At 37.5% G+C, this 22,744-nt stretch overlaps 1 protein-coding gene across 2 annotated transcripts in view; it reads left to right on the forward strand.

Annotated features, from left to right (window-relative positions):
- The window catches only part of PRKDC (protein kinase, DNA-activated, catalytic subunit), a 282,873-nt gene that overhangs the window by 191,418 nt on the left and 68,711 nt on the right, over positions 1 to 22,744 (forward strand). For both annotated transcript variants that reach the window (XM_066379091.1, XM_066379092.1), the window contains exons 60-68: positions 3,050 to 3,162; positions 6,099 to 6,230; positions 10,086 to 10,265; positions 13,336 to 13,541; positions 15,899 to 16,037; positions 16,874 to 17,062; positions 17,775 to 17,999; positions 20,092 to 20,200; positions 22,551 to 22,662. In XM_066379091.1, the coding sequence (XP_066235188.1) occupies positions 3,050 to 3,162; positions 6,099 to 6,230; positions 10,086 to 10,265; positions 13,336 to 13,541; positions 15,899 to 16,037; positions 16,874 to 17,062; positions 17,775 to 17,999; positions 20,092 to 20,200; positions 22,551 to 22,662 (1,405 nt within the window). The remainder of the gene's footprint in view (positions 1 to 3,049; positions 3,163 to 6,098; positions 6,231 to 10,085; positions 10,266 to 13,335; positions 13,542 to 15,898; positions 16,038 to 16,873; positions 17,063 to 17,774; positions 18,000 to 20,091; positions 20,201 to 22,550; positions 22,663 to 22,744) is intronic.

The raw sequence follows: 22,744 nt of genomic DNA on the forward strand, positions 1-22,744 counted from the left end.
AATTTCTTCTTATTGTAGGAACTAAAAAATACACACAGGAAATACTTTCCTTATTCCCAACCACTTTTATTTCACACTTTTCATATTGCAAATATGTGGCCATGCAGTTTTCTACATTTAATATAGAAAGGTAAATCTATCTAGCCTTCTTTTTGTTCATAACTGAGTTTGACAGAGGGCTAATGAATCCAGTCCTTTTCTGTCTTTTTCTCCACACTTCACTACTTCCTACCACTTTTTTATTTACAATCTTCTTCCTCTTCTGTTTTTACATCAAACCAGTATATTATACACCAAGAATTCATGGCTCTCTGTCCTTCCTGTAACTTTGAATATGAAAGCCTTAAAGTTAAAATGAGGTCCCAAAGTGACTATCACCTTCCCGTTGCTTATAACTTACCTCTCTGGTCCTTTATGTCTGCTATCTCAAACCCATGGGCATGTGCAGCTTTCTGTGGAGTTTCTAAAGATTGGTGTGTGTTTGGGGCAATCTGTAGTCCAGTTAATTTACAGTCATTGCTGATTAACAGCTCTGGGCTATTTAGTTTCTTTATTGAATGGTGATGAGGCTCAGAGACAAAAGAAATTGCTAAGGATGACAGGAGTTATTGTCCACAGCCAATTGCTTCTAAGTTTTCTCCTGTCTACATTTTTGAGTGAAAAAAAGGTCACAGATAATATAGGTAGAATTAGGGGTCCATGTATAGAAAATAAGAAAGATGAGAGGTGAAACCTAATTTTTAAACAATTTTCCATAAACGTTTCATATATGGATTTGAAAAAAAAAGCCATAGAACTAAGTAAAAGAAATACTGATAGTAATTCGATTACTATACCTGAATCTCTTGCATGGATATTTGTAGATTTAAAATATTTTACATCTTTTGTTTTTTGCATTATATGTATTTTCTTTCCTAAAGAATGTTTGGAGGTTTATAATATACAGTGAATTAGTACTTACTGTATTACTATTTATTATCATTGAAAGGGAATACAGTTAAAAAGCTAATTAATTAAAATCAACTTTTTAGTCGTTATTTTATTTAATATGTTATTTCAGTTTCCTTTATTTATTTATGTCACTGTGATACAAACTGTGTAATTTAAAAAGTCAAATACTTTTACAAAGCTCCCTCTTGGCCCTCACCCCATCTTTCTCTCTCTCTCTCTTTCTTTCTCTCTCTCTCTCTCTCATACACACACACACACACACACACACACACACGAGATGAATTTTTCCTATGATTCATCTTCATTTCATCAATCTTCAATTTCCTTTTAGTTTGATTACATAAATAGTATTTGTGGTTGAACCATGAGTGATTCTATGACTACTTTTTCATTTTGTACAGTAATTTTCCCCAGGCATTAATACTTATTTTATCTTAGAGCTCAGATTTCTATATATTTATCACAAAATTTTCTCTGAGTTTTAGTTTTATTGTATCCCAACATATAAATGTTTCATGTTCTTAAAGGAATCGTTCCCAGCCTCTGAGCTGCCTCATTCCAGGCCAGGCTGCTTACTCTTGGGGTATCTGCTTAGCCATTGACCACCTCCACATTTTACTTTTCTTGATTCTCTTTCCTTGGTTTAGTTCCTTATTTTTGGTGGAACATCTCAAGTGGCTTCCTGAGAAAGGGGGTCATAAACAGTAAGCTTCTTTTTGATACTTGGATGCCATATATTGCTTTTAGTGGCACTCAAACCAAATGGATAATTTAACTATAAAATTCTAAGTGTGAACTAATTGAAGTTTCCTATTCCACAGGGTTGTGATAGAGAAAACTGATGTCATTCTCTCTGTTGATCCTTTAAAGAACTGGATCTTTTCTCTGTAGACACTCTTAGGATCTTCTCTTTTAAACCAGTTTTAGGAAACTTCATAGAAATGTTCTTTGGTTCAGATCTACTTTATTCCTTTTTTCTGGGGTCCTTTTAGACTGCTAACTCATATATTTTCCAGTTCTGGAATATTCTTGGGTGATTTTGTTGATGGTTTCCTCGTCTCAGTTTTCTCTTTTTGGAATCCTGTGCTAGGATATCAGATCTTCTGGAGTATCCTTCTGTTTTTCTTGTTGTTGTTTTGTCCCTTTTGCTCCATTTTCTGAGGAATCTCTTCAACCTTATCTGTCTAATGCTTGCTTTTATGTTATGATATCATAGTTTTAATTTCTATAAGCTTTTTTTGTTGTTGTTCTCTGGATATCCCTTAGTCCTTGATCCATAATTATAATATCAGGTCTTTGTCATAAATGATATTTTTTTTGAATCTTTTTTCCTGAATGGCCTGATTTCAGCAATTACTCACTTCTTATTTATTTTGGTTTCTTTCATGTTTGAAGCTTTCCTAAAAATGCTTGCTCTTTTGGCTTTTCAAGTGTGTTCCCAGGTAAAGCACGAAAAAGTACATTTGTAATACCTACAAATTGGGAGTGAGTATTGACTGGTCTTCACTGAGCAGAGGTCAGGCTGGACTGACAGTGAAACATATTTATGTCGCTATCTCTGTTCTGTTGTCCAGCCTCAAAACCTCTAATCTCTTGCCTGCAGGGTAAAGGCCTGGGTGCCAGGACTCCGAGGACCAAGTGGGAGCAGGCAGCTCCAGATCCCACGTAGCTTCGTGGTTGCTGTATTTCCTCTGGCTCCAGCCATGCTGGTTTTTTCCACTCATAGACCCAGTGTCCACTACACCAGCATCGGGGGCTGTGCTTTCAAACCACACTTCCTGACTCATCCTCACTTTTCTCCTCTTCTCTTGAGGTGCCTGGTGCCCTGAGCCTTTCTGATCTTCTCCACTGTCATTGTTCTGGCTCTAATCTCTCCACCATAGCACTAAGATTGGATTGAATTAGTTACAACTTTCTGTCATGTAGCTTCCAAAACTAGTTAATCATCTCCTCTGCACAGGCTTGTGTCGTTTTTTTTAAAAAAAGAAAAGAAAAAACTAAGTAAAAGTAAAAAATGGAGGTAAACAATAAATGAGGCAGAGTCAACTGCAAATATTGAATTAGCCAACTATTAACAAATGTGCTTTTTATTCTTCAGGTACAGACAATCAGGCAGAAATATTGAGATTACGCAGACGATTTATAAAGGACCGAGAAAAACTCAGTTTGATTTATGCGAGAAAAGGTGTTGTTGAACAAAAACGAGAGAAGGTTTGTATTTTTCTCAAGAATTTGATTGGTTTGCCATAACTTTTATATACTACGTAAACTAAGGAAACAAGCTGCCTGGTAAGATACTGGTTTTAATATTGATCTACAAATCAAAATCACAGAACTTATTTATGACTTGAAGTTATTTATGAACCAAAGTCTTCTCTGATTAATGTAGATGTAAAGGGCATATATGACTTCCTGATGAGGTTGTGGGATCTTGGAATGAAACGTGTGGGTGAGCCATCCCCTGAATCTGTGGGGTGTCCTGCTGACAGGCACTGGCAGGACCCCATCTCTGTCCCTTGTCTCATCCTCTCATCACAGCTTGGTTTTGTTTTTTATGAATAGATTGACTTTCTCCATGTGGTAGAATCATGAGCACCAATTACTCCTGAATTTTACATATTTTAACTTTAGCTTCTGGGACGAGATTTCCCCACTCTCTATGCCAAGGCTATAGTCTTGACCCACCTTGGGTCAGAGGCCATTTTGGGACTAATAAGCTAAGGTCAGAGGGATGAGACCACGTTACCATTAGCAGCTCTCCTGGAGGTACCTGGACGGGTAGGAATTAGGGAGCCCAGAGGAAGGGGTGGCCAGGGCTTGGAAGATAGACTAGACCTGTCTACTGAAAGCAGTGAGTTGGTTCACAAATGTGGCATGAAATAATAACTAACATTTTTCAAAATCTGGAAAAATATGAAACAATTTGTTTAGCCAAAGCTTCAATCTTACTTATAAATAAGTAACTACAATAAAAATTTTCAAGATTAGCTTATTTGTGATAAAACCCTATGTTTTTCTAATTCAGTTTAAATCCTTAACCACTCAACCTCCAAATCTGAATATGAAATGTTTGAATGGGTCCACTGCATCTTCTGTGGAAAGAAAATGTACTTTTCATCTTCCTCTTGTCTCTGTAACTGCAGCTGTTCTTTTGAGGACTAGGATCCAAAGTCATTGTCCCAAGTTTATCTCCTGCTCCTCTCACTGTCCTCTTACACCTTAAGGGCCTTTTGTTCTGCCCACTCACAGAAGTAGCTGTGTGCTCCTAATTGAGCCTGAAACCTACCTAGGCATGCCTGGAAGAAATAATACCGAAGCAGACAGGAAGAGATAAAACCAGGATGGTTAAATAGAAATTGTAGGGCGATATTTCAGCTTGATACAGCGGTCTTCTTTTTTAGTAATTATGAAATGTAGAATGGCCTGGTATATGAAGCCATGCATTCCCTCTGACATAGGTATTCTAATCTGAAGTGGTTGACCACTCATTATAAATGGTATGGAATTTGATTCCTGGTCAGGGCACACAGGGAAAGCTACTATCTACTTCTCCACCCCTCCCCCTCTTCCTTCTGTCTCTCTCACCCTCTCTCTTTCCCCGCTGCAGCCATGGCTTGATTGGTTTGAGCGAGCTGGCACTGAGGATGGCTCAGTGGCCTTCACCTCAGGTGCTATAAAAAATGGCTCAGTTGCTGAGCAACTGGAGCAACTGACCCCAGATGGGCAGAGCATCGCCTCCTGGTGGGCGCCGGGTGGATCCCAGTGAGAGCACAAGCAGGAGTCTCTCTGCCTCCCCTCCTCTCACTTAAAAAAAAAAAAAAGAATGGTATGGAAAAAGATCAGTCATCAGAAGGCCACGCACTTGTGGTAATTTATTTATTGGAGCCTTGTGCTCCATGCTGGCACTACTTATTACTCGTGGTATAGAGGTGAGTGTAATATGTGTCAGAAGTTAACCAAATAATGAGCATATCTGAGGAGAGAAGTAGTGAGGTAAGCCGTTTTGAAAAGATTGTATCTGAGATGGAAACCAAACGACAAGTGAAAAGCTGTAGAAAGACAGTCTAGGCCAGGGGTCCCTAAACTTTTTACACAGGGGGCCAGTTCCCTGTCCCTCAGACCGTTGGAGGGCCGGACTATAAAAAAAACTATGAACAAATCCCTATGCATACTGCACATATCTTAGTTTAAAGTAAAAAAACAAAACAGGAACAAATACAATATTTAAAATAAAGAACAAGTAAATTTAAATCAACAAACTGACCAGTATTTCAATGGGACCTATGGGCCTGCTTTTGGCTAATGAGATGGTCAATGTGCTCCTCTTACTGACCACCAATGAAAGAGGTGCCCCTTCCGGAAGTGAGGCAGGGGCCGGATAAATACCTCAGGGGGCTGTAGTTTGGGGACCCCTAGTCTAGGTAGAAATGAGCAGATACAGGCCTGCTTGGGGGGAGTGAGTGGTGGTTGGAGTAATTAAGGATCAGTCAGCCCAGACTGGCCTTGTGGATGAGCAGGGCATGGAGGACCTAGGTATTGGAAGGGTTGTGGTGATCCCCACTGAACCCTATAGCCAAGGTTTATTCTAAGAGTTATTAAGAAAATACAGCTCTGCCTGACCAGGTGGTTGCGCAGTGGATAGAGCGTTGGACTGGGACGCAGAGGAGCCAGGTTCGAAACCCTGAGGTTGCCAACTTAAGCGCAGACTTGTCTGGCTTGAGCAAGGGGTCACTCAGTCTGCTGTAGCCCCCCAGTCAAGGCACATTTGAGAAAGCAATCAATGAGCAGCTAATGTGCCGCCACGAAGAATTGATGTATCTCATCTCTCTCCCTTTCTGTCTCTGTCTCTCCCTCTCTCTGTCTCTGTCACAAAGAAAATAAAAAGAAATAAAGAAAATATAACTCTTTGATTTATTCAGGTTCTCTGATTTTATAAATATTCATATTACTTTGTATTAAATATTTAAATAAATTTTTCACTACTCGTTTGCCATAGTGATGTATCTTTTGGATTTGTCATCTACCATCAACTGGTAAGCCATAGTGACTAATACATTAACTCACAGTTTCATAGCTCATGTACTATTGATTTTCTTAAATAACAATTTAAATCTCAAGTCTTCCTTCTTTGGTTCTAATGATTATAGGAGATCAAGAGTGAGTTAAAAATGAAGCACGATGCCCAAGTCGTTTTGTACAGAAGTTACCGTCAAGGAGATCTTCCCGACATTCAGATTAAATACAGCAGCCTGATCACCCCCTTGCAAGCTGTGGCCCAGGTTGGTCCTTGAACACTGCATTTTCTGTTATAACAGTTCCAGGGTCAACTGTGGACAGTGAAAAATGTTTTAAGATACACTATATCATAAATGAGGTATTGATTTGTCCTAAACAATGGACTTGATTAAAAGACCTGATTCCAAGTCTGGGTTCTGCTATTTCCTGGCTCTGAAACTTCTTTTCATATGATGAGACTCTAACTTAGAGTCATCTATACAGAACAGTGGTTTTTCTTTTTATACTTAGGGACCAGTGGAAATAGAATTATTTTGGGGACTGCTAAGTCAGAAATCACCCTGAACATAGCAAGTTTGACTAAGATCCTTGGGTCCAGAATCTCCATACAACATCAGGATGGTTAACTCTTTCATGGACAGGCATGATATTTCTGTGGACCAGCAGTTAATAGAGAACACTGATCTAGAAGATAGCCATATAATTGGACTTCTTGTCAAGATGCTCAGTGCTCTGAGCCACAGTGTTTTCATCTATGAAATCAGAGAGTAAAATCTAATTATCTTACCAATAAAGTAAGAATGAAAAAAATCATTGTAAATTTTAAGGTGCTAAGCTATTTAAATCATTGCTTATATAAAAGGGAGCTGTGGAATCAGGAGATTATGTTTGATAGTGGGATCAGTTTTCTTCTCTACTAATCTCTTAATAGCAGAGGACTGGATATATATTTTCTAAGTAATTAGGATGTAATAGTAGAAGTTTTCTACCTGAATTCTTTGACAAAAACAGGATATTTATCTTCCAACAGCCTAATCAAGATTCCTTTGACTTTTATTGAAATAATTTTTTAAATCAAAGTTTATAGTATAGATTATGCTAGATAGTGAAATAAAATGCCTTATATTTTATTGCACTTAAATTTCCAGTACTAATATTAATTATAATAATAGGCTATAACAGCATAGCCCTTTACTGGTTTTTAAGCTTTTTATTTAAACTAAATAATTATAGACTGACAAGATTTTGCAAAATTAGGACATAGTCTCATGTACCCTTCATATAGCTTCCTTCAGTGCTGTTGCTTATATACTGGTGTACATTATTAGGACCTATAAATTGACATTGTTACAACAGTGTTAACTAGATTGCAGACCTTGTTCACTTTCATCATTTTTATCTGCATTTATGTGTGTGCATGTGTGAGAGAGGCTGTGAAGTTTTATCCCATATATAGATTCATGTAATTACTATCACAGTAGCTCTTAGTTATTATGGAGTGCTTTCACATTTCTCTCATTAGAGTCTCTCAGTAATTTTGTGACATTGAGGCAGTTATTACATTTACAGATGAAGAATTGAAGGTTATCAAAGAAGGGATAATATGGCTAATGCTGTATGTCTCACTGGTTGTGGAGTAAGGACAATACTCTCTGTGTTTTAATGCCTGATCCAGTACTTTTTCTACATTACCACTATTTCCTAGTTTTTCTAGTGCCTAGCATACATGTGCTCACATTCACTTCCTCAAAAAAGGGGTTGACACCTGCCCTTCCAGGCACCATTTACTGCTCTCCACACTGGAAAGGTATGTAATATGTTATGATGGTTGTAGGTTAGCAAACCTGAGAGTGTTGAGTGAGACACCATTGTCCAAGTCAGTCCATCACATTTGTGCTTGAAAAAATAATGATGGTGAATATTGTTTTCAAAAAGCATGACTACATTTTTTTTTATTTCTTGAGGAATGTGTATTCAAATTTCTGTTAATTTTTCAAATTCCAATACCTGTATGTAGGGACTATTCTAAGCACTAGGATACAGAGGTGGATAAAATAGAGGAGGCCTTCTCTACTGCCGTTCTTCATTAGGAGCCTTGCATGTAGAAAAAATTAAAAAGCAGGTAAACTAGCCATACATGTCCAACAGCAGCATCTGATTGCTCTGAAGACTGTCTTAATTTTTGCTGCAGTTATTATAACAGAAGGAACATTTGGAACTCCCTGGAAAATAAACCAATTTGTACATTAGACACAAGAATCTGTAGGTGGTAAACGTGGAAACCTGTCCACTGCATGTTAAGTGAAAAAATCAGGTTACCAACCAAGATACCATAGAAAAGAGTGTGCATATCAGTAAGAGACCAGCCATGACAGTGACTTTCTTCATGTAGTATAATTATGGGTAATATTTACTTTCTTTTTTTTCCTAATCTATATTTTATAAAATTTTATATAGAAAATATTATAACTTTTGAAAATATATTTATTTATTTTAGCAAGAGAAGAAAGAGACAGGAACATCGATCTATTCCTGTATGTGCCCTGACCAGGGATCGAACTGGCAACCTCTGTGTATTGGGACGATACTCTTAACAAACCAAACTATCTGGCCAGAGCCAACTATTATAACTTTTTATAAGACAAATACATTACTTAAATTAGTAAACAAAGTATAAGTCAAATTGTACTTTTTCTTCACAAATAGCTTTTATCAAACAAAATAATTTAAAATTTTTATTTATTCATGCACTCATGCCTTCATTAAAAATATATAGACACAATGGCCCTGGTCGGTTGGCTCAGAGGTAGAGCATCGGCCTGGCGTGCGGGGGACCCGGGTTCGATTCCCGGCCAGGGCACGTAGGAGAAGCGCCCATTTGCTTCTCCACCCCCACCCCCTCCTTCCTCTCTGTCTCTCTCTTCCCCTCCTGCAGCCAAGGCTCCATTGGAGCAAAGATGGCCCGGGCGCTGGGGATGGCTCCTTGGCCTCTGCCCCAAGCGCTAGAGTGGCTCTGGTCGCGGCAGAGTGACACCCCGGAGGGGCAGAGCATCGCCCCCTGGTGGGCAGAGCGTCGCCCCATGGTGGGCGTGCCGGGTGGATCCCGGTCGGGCGCATGCGGGAGTCTGTCTGGCTGTCTCTCCCCATTTCCAGCTTCAGAAGAAATTAAAAAAAAAAAAAAAAGAAAAGAAAAAATATATATATAGACACAAGATGCCAGAAACTGTTCTTAGTACTAGTGTTCTAGACACAAATAAAGGATAATGTTCCTGTGGTCACAGAGTGTGAGGGTTAAAGCCATAAAAGTAGTTTGCCATTAGAGATCAATAGCTGAAACATGAAAAATTCAGAAATGGCTACTGTTGGCTACTGATGGTTTTAATATATAGTTGAAATGGTCAAATTCATGGGACTTTGAAAATTAAAATTGACATTTTATCTAAGTTCAGTGGTTAGTTATCTTAAGCTTTATAATGATACTCATGTGAGGATAATACCTAAAAATCTAATTAAATCTTTCTTTAAGATTTTATTAATTACTGCATTGAACATGTAACATGAATTATCTTGGCTAATCTTTACCACAACCCTATGAGATGAATTTTGTTATCCCTGCCTTAATTATGAAGAATCTGAAGGCCCAGACTCAGGAATTAAGATATGTGGTTATCACCACCCCTCTCTCCTGGGCACTGAGGATATCAGCCTCAGGTGCTAAAAAATAGGTCAGTACTTAAGCATCGGCCCTTGATGGGGTTGCCAGGTCGATCCCTATTGGGGCACATGTGGGAGTCTGCCTCACTAACTCATCTCCTCTGACCTAAAATAAATAAATATAGGATAAGTGGTTACATATGTGATTAAGCTAGCTTTTCAATTCATATCTCTGGGTCAAAATCCGTGCTGTCATGCCTTTATTAAGACACATGTCAAACATATGTTTGGTTAAATTCCAGCTACTCACCTTGTTAATACCTGTTAAACTTTCTAAATAGAAATGAGATGTTTAGTAGATATGCTTGCAACAGTTTGTATTTTCAAATGAAGCTTTGCTAGTTGGTAAATAAAAGCATTTTTATTTCAAATGCTGATTTGTCTTTGTTTTGAATATTTTACAGAGAGACCCAATAATTGCAAAGCAACTTTTTGGCAGCCTGTTTTCTGCTATTATAAAAGAGATGGATAAATATAAGACCATATCTGAAAAAAACAACATTACTCAAAAGTTGCTCCAGGACTTCAATCATTTTCTTAACACCACTTTCTCTTTCTTTCCACCTTTTATCTCTTGTATCCAGGTAAAAGTAAACACATACTTCATAGTATATGCATTATCTATTTTGCCTCTACGTAACTATGTTATAATAACCTTATTTGTTTCACAAGGTCAAGTACAAGGTATTTAACAGGAAATGTACTGTTTTGGTTACCTCTTCCCAGATAGGTAGATGTAATTTATTTGTACTTTAAAATATGTATACATACATATATATATATACTTTAACATATATATTATATGTATACATAATATATATATATGACAGAATACTCAAAAGTCAAACTTGGTATAAAAGTGCTCTGATTTTTAATAAGCTATTCCCTTCAGGTTTTGGTTATCCTTTGAATGTTGTTTAGTTGTTTTTCCTTAGGTAATATTTCACCAAATTCTTTCCTGCTTCCTGACTGCCCTCAACAGGTATTGATTGGCTTTGTTCTAAGTGGTGGGACACAGTGATGAAGAGGCACAAATCTCTGCCCTCTAAGAATATTCTAGATGAGTGACAGATAATAATAAACAGGCAAATATAGAAGAAAGCATGAGTGTTAGGTATCACAGAACCTGAGAAATACAGAAGTTAACTAAAGTAATGTAGGGTAGTAATGAAGCAGGTAAGTAAGGCAGCCTTTTGATCAGGGTAGGGTGTGTGTACTAGTATAGATACTACTTAAATGGAATCTCAGAAAAGGCCTTTCTAAGGCAGTAGTACAGTTTGAGTAGAGAACTTAATGTTGGCATATTTTCAGTTATTACTAAAACATACTTATTGTAACACTATTTGTTCTCATAAGTAATATTTTCTTTGCCAGTCAAAACATGGATCATTAATAAGTCCATAAGAGAAAATCTTTTTGGTTTAGTTTAGTATTTTTAGTAACCTCTTCTAGAATAACTTAAAAATTATAGTTTTAAATATTATTTATTAGTAGCTTTGGTTTCTAAACTAATTGGGTAATAATTCCCTGAGATGAAGTACTTGGTTTTTCTGTTTTATTCTTTTTGATGTAGCATGAAGCTATTAATATAGTTTTTAATATATTCTAGTTTTATTGGTTTATAATTTACAAGTAGAATTTATATAAATTTTTGGATTTTTTTTTTTTTTTACAAAATCACTTTTTGAGGATGTTCTATATGCAAATCTCTAAGAACTATAGAGTATTTGAAACGAAATACTGCCTTCCTTCAATATTTTGAAAATTAGGCTTCATTTCTTTATTCTGTTTTGGACTTATAAGTTAATTTGGTTGAAAAGTGTTTTACCTAGCAAATCATTCTTTACAAAATGTAATACTGTCAACAATATTATACAGAATAGTCAATATTTCTGAAAACAGACTTTAAAAACTTACTTAAATTATGAGTACACATTTACATGTAAAGTAATGATATCTCAATAATAGTTGTTTATTCATTATAGCCACCTCATCAAAGACATCTCTTGGGTAAATAGGAATAAATCTTATGATACATGCAGTCAGAAGCAACATTGTTTACCGTAGTATCTGGGAACACAGAGGCATTCTATAAATATTTATAGAATGAGAGATTGATTGATTGATTGATTGATTGATTTTGCGAGAGAGGGAGAGAGAGAAGAGAGGCAGACAGGAAGGGAGAGAAATGAGAAACAACAACTTGTAGTTGCTTTAGTTGTTCATTGGTTACTTCTCATATGTACCTTGACCTGGGTGCTCTAGCCAATCCAATGACCCCTCACTCAAGCCAGTAACCATGGGATCACTTCTATGACCCTATACTTAAGCCAGTTACCCTGCACTCAATCTGGTGAACCTACACTCAAGATGGTGACCTCAGGGCTTTGAATCTGGTTCCCCAGTGTCTCAGGTTGACACTCCATCCACTGTGTCACCACCTGGTCAGGCATATTTTAAAATATTGTCTTATTTTGGGCTTTCCTCTTCAAATTAGAATGGTGTTGTATCAAAATCTGACATTTTAACTAAGAGCCTTTGCTATGTTATTAATTAAAATAGAATTTTATTTGGATTTTCTTTCTTTTTTCCCCTGAAGTGGAAGCGGGGAGGCAGAGAGACAGACTCCCACAAGCACCCAACCGGGATCCACCCGGCATGCCCACCAGGGGGTGATGCTCTCTGCCCATCTGGGCTGTTGCTCTGATGCTACCGGAGCCATTCTAGCACCTGAGGCAGAGGCTATGGAGCCATCTTCAGTGCCCAGGCCAACTTCACTCCAGTGTAGCCTTGGTTGTGCGAGGGGAAGAGAGAGATAGAGAGAAAGGAGAGGGGTAAGGGTGGAGAAGCAGATGGACGTTTCTCTTGTGTACCCTGGCCAGGAATCGAACCAGGACTTCCACACGCAGGGCCAACACTCTACTGCTGAGCCAACTGGCCAAGGCCTGTTTGGATTTTCTTTACTGTGCTACTAGTTCCTTCTAAGAGTGACATTTTTGTTTTTGTTTCTTTAACTGTTTGGAGAATGTATTATTTTAAGAACCCTAATGTGAAACTTAAGATGGTTTCATGGTAACTTGGTCAGACTTAGCAAGTGATCCATGTGTGGCACAGCCATGAGGGAGTTAGAAAGAAGCATGGATGGGGTGTGGATGGAGATGAACTGTTCATATTGTCCTCTATATTGATTTGGGTTTCATTTCTTATTATTTTGGTGTATATAGGACTCTCAAAGTTAAGGTCAATATAATAATTCATGGGTAGAAAGATGAAAAAAGGTGTTGAATAGAATAATGAAAATGAGTGTACTTGCTTTTTAGTGTCTCAGCTGCTTTTCTTATCAATTCAGGCTAAATAATCCTGGAAACTGAAGCTGTTGTTTGGATAATAGAATATATGTGAAAATTCATGTTTTGCTATTTTTTTTTTCCATTAAGTTGACCCTGGATTGGAAGTGTAAAAAGAAAAGGTCATTTTCTCCTTTGAGCAAATTGAATGTTGAGGATAATTTAATAGAATTACACAGAGAAACTTGGTTGTATTACTACTTACATCAAAACTTTTGTTTTTATGTTTAATAGAATGAATTATTCACTTGTGAAATACAGTCTAAGTACCACAAGCTAAGTAGTTAATGTGTTTGTGGTTTCACAGGAAATCAGTTCCCAGCACACAGACCTGCTGAGCCTTGATCCAGGCGCTGTCAGTGCTGGCTGCCTGGCTAGTCTACAGCAGCCCGTGGGCATCCGCCTTCTCGAGGAGGCCTTGTCCCACCTGGCACCTCAGGAGCCACCTGCCAAGAAATTTCGAGGGAGGCATCGCTTCTCTCCTGATGTTCTCAGATGGATGGAACTTGCTAAGTAAGTTCTATGGTTTGGGAGACCAATAAAGTTCACCAAAGTAATGCAGAAAAATCTTGACTTCGTTTTGGCAAAAAATGAACAAATGAAATTGATAGTAATGCTTCTATAAAGCTTTTTGAAAAATCTTTCAGGTTGAGTAGCATTCCATAAATCAAGAACAGTTTCCATGAAAGGAATGTCTCGCCCAAGGAGAGAGGTTAATTAAACCTGATTATTTCTTTTTCTATATAATCTTCAGACTCACTTTAGTGTCCTGTTGAGTGTGGCTGTAACTTAAAAATTCCTAGTATTTTGAATGTTTTTCTTGTTTTGCTATACTGAATAGAGGATGATTTATCATTTTCAGCATGACTCAAACTTTCAGGAACAATTCAGTCCAATTGTTTTGTTTTGTTTTAATTTGAGGGGAAAATTCTATTTTGTAATTATGCTGTTTTGTATTGTGTCTGATTCTTCCCTTACCTGTGATTTTATCATAAGAGATCCAGTACCTGATTTCTGAGAAGCCTATTGGATTAGGTTGAAATTTACTTTGAACTTCTGTTTTATAGAACTGAATTTTAGATCTTCAAGTTTTAGGGAAACAAGTTAAAGTTAAGGTACAGATTCCTTGCACTTTTTACTCTTTTGTAGTCTTTCTTAATTGAGATTATGAGTGAATAAGGCATTGTATCAGGTGCTGAGAAGAATTAAAATATGAATTAGACATTTTTCACAGACTCAGAAAACTAGCCATCCAGTAGAAAATGTCTGTACTTATATACATAAGTAACCATAATACGAAGTAGGACGAGGTGAGGTTTTTTTTTTGTTTTTTTTTTTTTGTTTTTTGTTTCCCTGAAGCTGGAAACGGGGAGAGACAGTCAGACAGACTCCCGCATGCGCCCGACCGGGATCCACCCGGCACGCCCACCAGGGGCGATGCTCTGCCCACCAGGGGGCAATGCTCTGCCCGGGGGGGGGGGGGGGGGGGGGGGGGGGGGGGGATCGCTCTACCGAGACCAGAGCCACTCTAGCGCCTGGGGCAGAGGCCAAGGAGCCATCCCCAGCGCCCGGGCCATCTTTGCTCCAGTGGAGCCTTGGCTGCGGGAGGAGAAGAGAGAGACAGAGAGGAAGGGGGGGGGGTGGAGAAGCAAATGGGCGCTTCTCCTATGTGCCCTGGCCGGGAATTGAACCCGGATCCCCCGCACGCCAGGCCAACGCTCTACCGCTGAGCCAACGGGCCAGGGCTGAGGTGAGTTTTTTGAGGCAAGATAAATCCTAGGACATTGCAGAGAGTGCCTCTGGCTATTTTGTCTTTCAGATGTACAGGGGAGGGCAAAAGTAGATTTACAGTTGTGATTAAGCAAAACATATTCTTGTGTTATTATTTATTTTTGTATTATTTTCCATGTAAACCTATTTCTGCCTCACCCTATACGTGAACAGTAAGTTACACTTTTGTGTATTTAGTATTTTCAGGGAGTGAGAACTCATGTATTTCCTAGGTAAATGAAGCACACACTTTTAAACATTTTTTTCTAACTTTAATACTGTCTCATACTTTTGTACATAATGTTTTTGCATTCCTTTCAAGCAGTTTTGAAAGTACAATTGAGCCTTTTATTGAAGTGCCAAAGTCATGGTTTTGCCCATGTTATCATATCCGTAACCCAGAGATCTTGGAGGTGGTGTAGGGTGGGTGTGAGGCCGACCTCTTTTTTGAGTTCCTGAAAAATGTGTGTAGCTCTCTTCTTCTCTTGGGCTCTTGAGCTGTGAGTTGTTAAAGTTTACTTTTACTTTTTTCTTAACTTTAACCTTTTATGAGTGGGGCAATAAGAGAGCCATATGTGTAAGATTTATATTATCTAAATTTGGAACAGTAGGCTCTGAGAGAGAGCACATGGGGCTCTTTTGATATAAACACCTTAGATTTCATATCAGGGAAGGGACCAAACTAGAGAAAAACCAGGGAGGAAGCGATCCTCCAGGTGACTGCAGATTCAGGAAGAGTGACATTTGTATTGAGACTTAACAGTTGGGGGGGAGAATTTCCACAGGGGAGGGAGCGATCTTATTAAACATGTAGTTTAAAATATCTTTAAGGGGGAAGCTTGATTATTGGGGCTAAGCAGATTCATGTTAATGTAAAAAGATAAATAATGCTCGAGCAAATATTTCTGCCTTCTCTATGATTAAAGTAATAAAACCTAATGACAACTTCAAATTTTTTTAATTTTATAATTTTATAAAAAAATATATCTTTCAGTTAATATATTACATATTGATTTAATATCATTTTATTATAATAAATACTTTAAAAATATTGAGGTATTTATTAATTTGGACTTTTTTTTCTTTGGTTTGTTTTATAGACTGTATAGATCGATTGGAGAATATGATGTGCTCCGTGGCATTTTTAACAATGAAATAGGAACAAAGCAAGTCACTAGGAATGCATTATTAGAGGAAGCCAGAAGTGATTATTTTGAAGCTGCTAAGCAGTATAATGAGGTAAAATTGATTAGTAAATGTCAGTTGATTAAACAGTTTTGTTGTCTGGATAGAAAAACTGTTAGAGCTTCATAATGTTTCAGCTTTATTCCTTAGATTTTACACAAAGAGCAGAGAATGGTTTCATAATAACCAAAATGCAAAATGTTGTTATATCTCTTATTCTTTTTAAGGACACATTGTTAAATAAAAGAAAAAGCATTTCATAAATTACCAAATACTATAAAACTATAAGATACTTCAATATCTGTTAGTGTTATATTATTTCTGTTCACATAAATTGTTTCCCTTTAGCAAATTAGACATTTATGAAATAGTAAGAATTGGTTTTGGAAGGCGACTATAAATTCAATTCTATACATTTTGTCTTTGAGTTGCCAGTGTCTATGCCAAGTGTAGATGTCTAGCAAGTATTTGAAATTCAGGGACAGTGACCTATGAGACTCGTGAATGGATAATTCAGGTTGTAAAATTCTCTGCAATTTCCTATAAATGTCCTATTTTCTGATTTTCATTCTAAGAACTTTGTAAGTAGTACTGATTTAAATTAAATTATGGGTCGTTTAAAGTCTTCATTTTGTTAATTGGCTTCATTGTTAAGTTTTTCAGAGAAATGGTTTTTCTCTTGGTTAGGGTTTTTATATTTATTTGTTACTATTTTGGGGGGGGGGTTCTCCCATTTAATGTTACTCTATTTTCCTTTTTCTCTCCCCTATTATAAACCTGAAAATGATGGGCCTTACTGTGAATGTTATACTACCTACATTATTTTAAATATATTTTATTTGTATTCTTTTGAGCTTTGTAACATAATCTTTGGAACGTTTTATTGCCAGGCTCTCAGTAAACAAGAGTGGGAGGATGGTGAGCCTACAGAAGCTGAGAAGGATTTCTGGGAACTTGCATCCCTTGACTGTTATAACCAACTTGCTGAATGGAAATCATTGGCATATTGTTCTGTAGTTCATGTTGACAATGAGAACCCTCCAGATCTAACTAAAATATGGAGTGAACCATTTTATCAGGTGGGTTGAATATTTTTTTAAGTCACTGAAATAACTAATTCAGATGGTCAGGTGTCCTCTAATTAATGAAGTTGCTTTAAACTTTCAAAAATAGATAGTAGTTTTGAAGTACAGGTATTAGGATATTTATATAACCTGACTTCCCCTACAAACTCCATAGTATTGTTAAATCGCTTACTATCTTCAGCTACCTCTTTCAAAATAAATGGCACACATTTAAAAATAAATATTAACATCTCTGGTATGAAGACAAGAAAGACTATTTCCTGTTGTCTCCACACTGGGTCACGGGCTACTCATGGGCCTGCCGCAGTTCCTGGAGCAAGACGGTATCCCACTGACAGGGTGACCCCAGCTCTCGAATGAGGCCACTCTCCTGGTGCCTCTCACACTGCTGCTGTGTTGTCTATGTTTAAAGATTCCTCACTTTGTATGTAACATCCACTTATCTTTCAGCTAAAAATACATAGTTTCTACTTTCTGTAGAACATGTCCCTATATATTTTGTGTTTTCACAATGAGTAATTTTAGATGAACATGTCTTTAAAATCACAGTTTTTAGTTTTGAAAAGTATTGAACATAATTACTTTGGCTTTAAATCTCAATAATCTATAAAATTATACTAATAAATATGATAGTACTAAAACATTAAATAATTAAATACTCAAGTTCACTTTGTGGAATTACATGTAGATTTTTTATGTTCCTTAGGAGACCTATCTACCTTACATGATCCGCAGCAAGCTGAAGTTATTGCTTCAAGGAGAAAATGATCAGTCCCTGCTGACATTTATTGATGAGGCTGTTAATAAGGAACTCCAGAAGTCTATTATAGAGCTTCATTATAGTCAGGAATTGAGTCTTCTTTACATCTTACAAAATGATGTTGACAGAGCCAAATATTATATTGAAAATTGCATTCAGATTTTTATACAGGTAATACAGATATACCAATCTAAAATGTGCAATGTCTGCTCTTGGTTCCTGGGATGATTAGAAGAGAGAGCAGAGGAGAGCAGAGAAAGGCCATGTGGAGGAGGCCAGGAGAAGCAGCCAAGATGGTGGAGTGCTGAGTGAGATGCCAGTTTGTGTAGAGTTTGTATTTGGGATAAGGAAGGAGATGGGGAACTGAGGAGAATAAGTCTGGTGAGCTAGAAACCTTTGATTCTAGGAAACTCGGATAAGTCAGTGGCTTTGTGAGCACTGAATGTGACTGGGTTTTGGAGCCCAGTGTGTATTTTTACTTGCCCGCCGGGTGCAAGCTAGAATTAAAGACTATGGCCTACCAGTTTTTGGCTCCGCTGTTTCTTTACCGACTGTCCGAATCCAATGCGAACCTGCATGGACCAGGCTGCTCTGATGGTGGCCCTGGCCGTGGCTTCTGGCCTTACAGTGGTGCAGTGGATAGAGCGTCAACCTGGAATGCTGAGGTTGCCAGTTTGAAACCCTGGGCTTGCCAGTCAAGGCACATGTGACAAGCAATCAGTGAACAACTAAAGTGAACAACTATAAGGTGATACTTTTCATTTCCCCCACTTCTCTCCACTCTCTATAAAATCAATAAATAAAATCTTTAAAAAAATAATGGTTCGGCCTGACCAGGCAGTGGCGCAGTGGATAGAGCGTCGGACTAGGATGCAGAAGGACTCAGGTTCGAGACCCCAAAGTCGCCAGCTTGAATGCAGGCTCATCTGGCTTGAGCAAAAAACTCACCAGCTTGGACCCAAGGTCACTGGCTCGAGCAAGGGGTTACTTGGTCTGCTGACGGCCCGCGGTCAAGGCACATATGAGAAAGCAATCAATGAACAACTAAGGTGTCGCAACGAAAAACTAATGATTGATGCTTCTCATTTCTCTCCGTTCCTGTCTGTCTGTCCCTATCTATCCCTCTCTCTGATTCTCTCTCTGTCCCTGTAAAAGTAAATAAAAAAAAATAATGGTTCTTGTAAAGCCAGTAGCCACGGCCACCATGATAGCCGCCTGGCCCATGCAGGTTCGCATTTGATTCGGACAGACAGTGATGAAACAATGGAGCCAAGAGCTAGTGGGTCGTTAGCTTTGATCCTAGCTCACACCCGGTGGGCTAGAAATACACACAGTGGGAAAACACTTATGTTGGGCAGATAAAATATATTATGCTCACAAAAAGACAAAAAATAAAATAAAAATAAAATAAAATAAAATGTGCAATGTCTGATTTCTGTGATATTTTGAAAGTCAGTAAACTCATGAATAAAAAAATAAAAAAATATTTACTATTTAATATCACCCATTTCCCTTTTTTTGTATTTTCTTCTAATATCTCTTTGTTTTTTGTCATAATGCCTTTTTAAATTCTTTTTTTCTGTTATAAAAGTTCCATTTTCTTTGTTGTTTTTTCTTAGGTTTTATTTTTCTCACACTGCTGAAAAACACTTGAGAGGAGACGTTTTCCATTTGGAATAGTGGGATTTGCATAGAAGTTTGGGTTTTTAGTGTAGCGGAATATCCCTATTCATTTTCTGCCATTTTGCCTTCTGGCCTTTTTACTTGTCTGAGAATCTTTCTGTGCTATAGTTTATTTTTGAAGTCAATGTCATTAGGATAGTGGCTGTTAACATTTATCATTGGTATACATTGATCATAAAAGCATACTCATTTATTACCATTTATTTTTAAACTTTTGTGAAGTTGATTAGTATACTAAAGAGGAAGTTTATTAAAAAGAGAGAATTGGCTTCTATACTTAGAAATTTACATTATAGGATGTTATAATTTTTTTAAAAGTATTGACAAATAAAGGATATAATAGACCATTTATATTGATTGTATTGATTTCACTGAAACAAAAGTTATTGCAAACCTAAATTATTTTTGAAAACTAAATTATTTGTTAATTGCTTGTATGACCTGATTATTAACCACACTGACCCACATTGTATAATTGATATATTTGTATGGTGTTGCTGTATTTCACATTTTATAAAAGTGTATTAAAATTTAAAGTCTTAAATTGATTTATAAACAATGCTAAATGTCTTTTTTCTAGAACTATTCTAGTATTGATGTGCTTTTACACAGAAGTAGACTCACCAAATTGCAGTCCATACAGACTTTTATAGAAATTCAGGAATTCATCAGCTTTATAAGCAAACAAGGTAATTTTTTAACCTACCAGTATTATTTTCTTTTATAATTATGGAAGAATTTTGGCATCTGATTTTTTTTTTTTTTTTGCTAAATGAAAGTGTATGTCTTTTAATATATGTTTTAGAAACTGCTCTGAGTTCATTCTATAAATATATATATATATATGAGATTATTGTAATGAATGTTTAAAATAGTCAAGCTGTATTCTAGGCAAAACCAAATAAAACAGATTGCCCAACTTGAAGAAGCTTTCAAAATAGTGGGGTAACTTCAACACAGTGACACCTGCTGAGGCAGAGGTGTGTACAGGATCCCATGTGAAACACAGATGACGGAGCCTACCCTGGATTGAGGGGTACAGAATCTCCTACAACAGGAGGAAACTGATTTCACTGTGGAAGTGGGAAAGATGATTGCAGAATGCCTACCTGATAGAAAGCCTGCAGCATCCCTCGAGGTGCCAGAAGTTCTGTGACTGGCTGCCCGGGGTCCTGGTCTCAGGGGAGGGGATACTGCAGTGCTCAGACAGTGGTCCTTCTGCCGCCACCAAGTGGATTTCTTCCTGTTGCCTATAAGAAGCTACTCAGAGCCAAAAGGAAACAGTACTTCTTTGTAAATCTGAAATTTAATTTTTGTTTTAAATAATTAAAAATAACATGAAAGGCACTTTGCAGAGTACTAATAATCATTAAGTGCTTTTTGTTTTCCAAGAGTTATGTTATTGTCTTTTTTCTATATTGCCTTGTTTTTTTAAGAGCCATATGCAATGAAGGTGTTTTTTCTCTTCTTTGAATAGAGAATTAAAGATTCTATAATTTTCCCACACTATTAAAGTGAAAGATTTAGATTTTGAAGTCAGATTTAAGCTTGTGTTCTGTGTGTATGTGTGTGTGTGTGTGAGAGAGAGAGAGAGAGAGAAAGAGACAGAGAGAGGGACAGATAAGGACAGACAGGAAGAGAGAGATAAGAAGCATCAGTTCTTCATTACAGCACCTTATTTGCTCATTGATTGATTTCTCATATGTGCCTTGAGGGGGGGGAGGTTACAGTAGACCGAGTGACCCCTTGCTCAAGCCAGCAACCTTGGGTTCAGGCTGGTGTGAGCTGTGCTCAAAGCAAATGAGCTGTGCTCAAGCCAGCGACTTTAGGGTTTTGAACCTGGGTCCTCCACGTCCCAGTCTGACACTCTATCCACTGCACCACTGCCTGGTCAGGCTTTTTTCAATTTTATTTAGGCCCTGGTTGGTTGGCTCAGAGGCTAGAGCGTCGGCCTGGCATATGGACATCCAGGTTCGATTCCCTGTCAAGGCACGTAAGAGAAGGGGCCATCTTCTCTCCCCTTTCCTCTCCCCCTCACTCTCTCCCATCTCTCCCTTTTCCCCTCCTGCAGCCAGTGACTCAGTTCAAGCTTTTGTGGGGCACTGAGGAGATAGCTCAGCTGATTGAGCATCGGCTCCAGATGGGTTACTGGGTAGATCCCAGTCGGGGCGCATGCAGGAAGGAGTCAGTCTGTTTTCCTATCGCCCCTACTCTCACTTAAAATATTTTGAATATAATTTATTGGTTTTAGAGAGAGGAAGAGGAAAAGAGAGGAAGAAGGAGAGAAACATTAATTTGTTGTTCCACTTATTTATGCATTTATTGGTTAATTTTCGTATGTGCCCTGACTGGGGATCAAACCCATAACTTTCGTGCATCAGGAAGTTGCTTTAACCAACTGAGCTACCCAACCAGCATCTTAATAAGCTTGTGTTCTTAACTACTACTTTCCACCTATCAGGAAGAAAGAAAACTAAAGCTTTAAACATTAGCAATGTGAAATTTAAATTTTATGAGAATTATCATCAACCTTTGAAGCCAGATAGTTTCAGATATTATAATTATTGTGTAAACTTGTACATACACCAAGACCTGGGGCAGTATTTCATAATTAAATTCAACTATGCATCTCTAGCTTAAGTGCTGAATATTCATATGAATGGTATTAACAAAGACTATAAGTAGTCCTAGCCAGTTCAGATCCAGTTTTGCCAAGACAGTTGGCTGCAACACTATGAAAACCTTTTCTGCTGTCAGTGCCTGTGCTTTTTTGATTTTGGAATTGTGGATGAAGTGGACCTTTACTAAATGTAAAAATGTTATGTTTATTTCCCCTCTTAAATACTTAAGAAATTGAATTTTGTCAGAATATATTCGATTAATAGGGAAACTTTGTGTTTCAGTTGTGAATGAAGAGACAAAATTTTATTTTGGACAAGAAAATTGAATTAAGTTTTTATTTACCAATGGCAGGCCTACATTGTAAGTTGATCTTGTCATTAAGTTGTGGATATAGTCACCGTCTAATATTATTTTTAGGTAACTTATCATCTCAAGTTCCCCTTAAGAGACTTCTAAAAACCTGGACTAACAGATATCCAGATGCCAAAATGGACCCAATGAACATATGGGATGACATCATCACAAATCGGTAAGATGTGATTCTTTTGAGTTGAAGATGGATTATTCTCTGAAATTTCCAGAACTGTTTTTCTCCCAAACTGTAGTTTAGC

This window comes from Saccopteryx leptura, chromosome 3, assembly GCF_036850995.1.
Source record: "Saccopteryx leptura isolate mSacLep1 chromosome 3, mSacLep1_pri_phased_curated, whole genome shotgun sequence".
Lineage (NCBI taxonomy): Eukaryota > Metazoa > Chordata > Mammalia > Chiroptera > Emballonuridae > Saccopteryx > Saccopteryx leptura.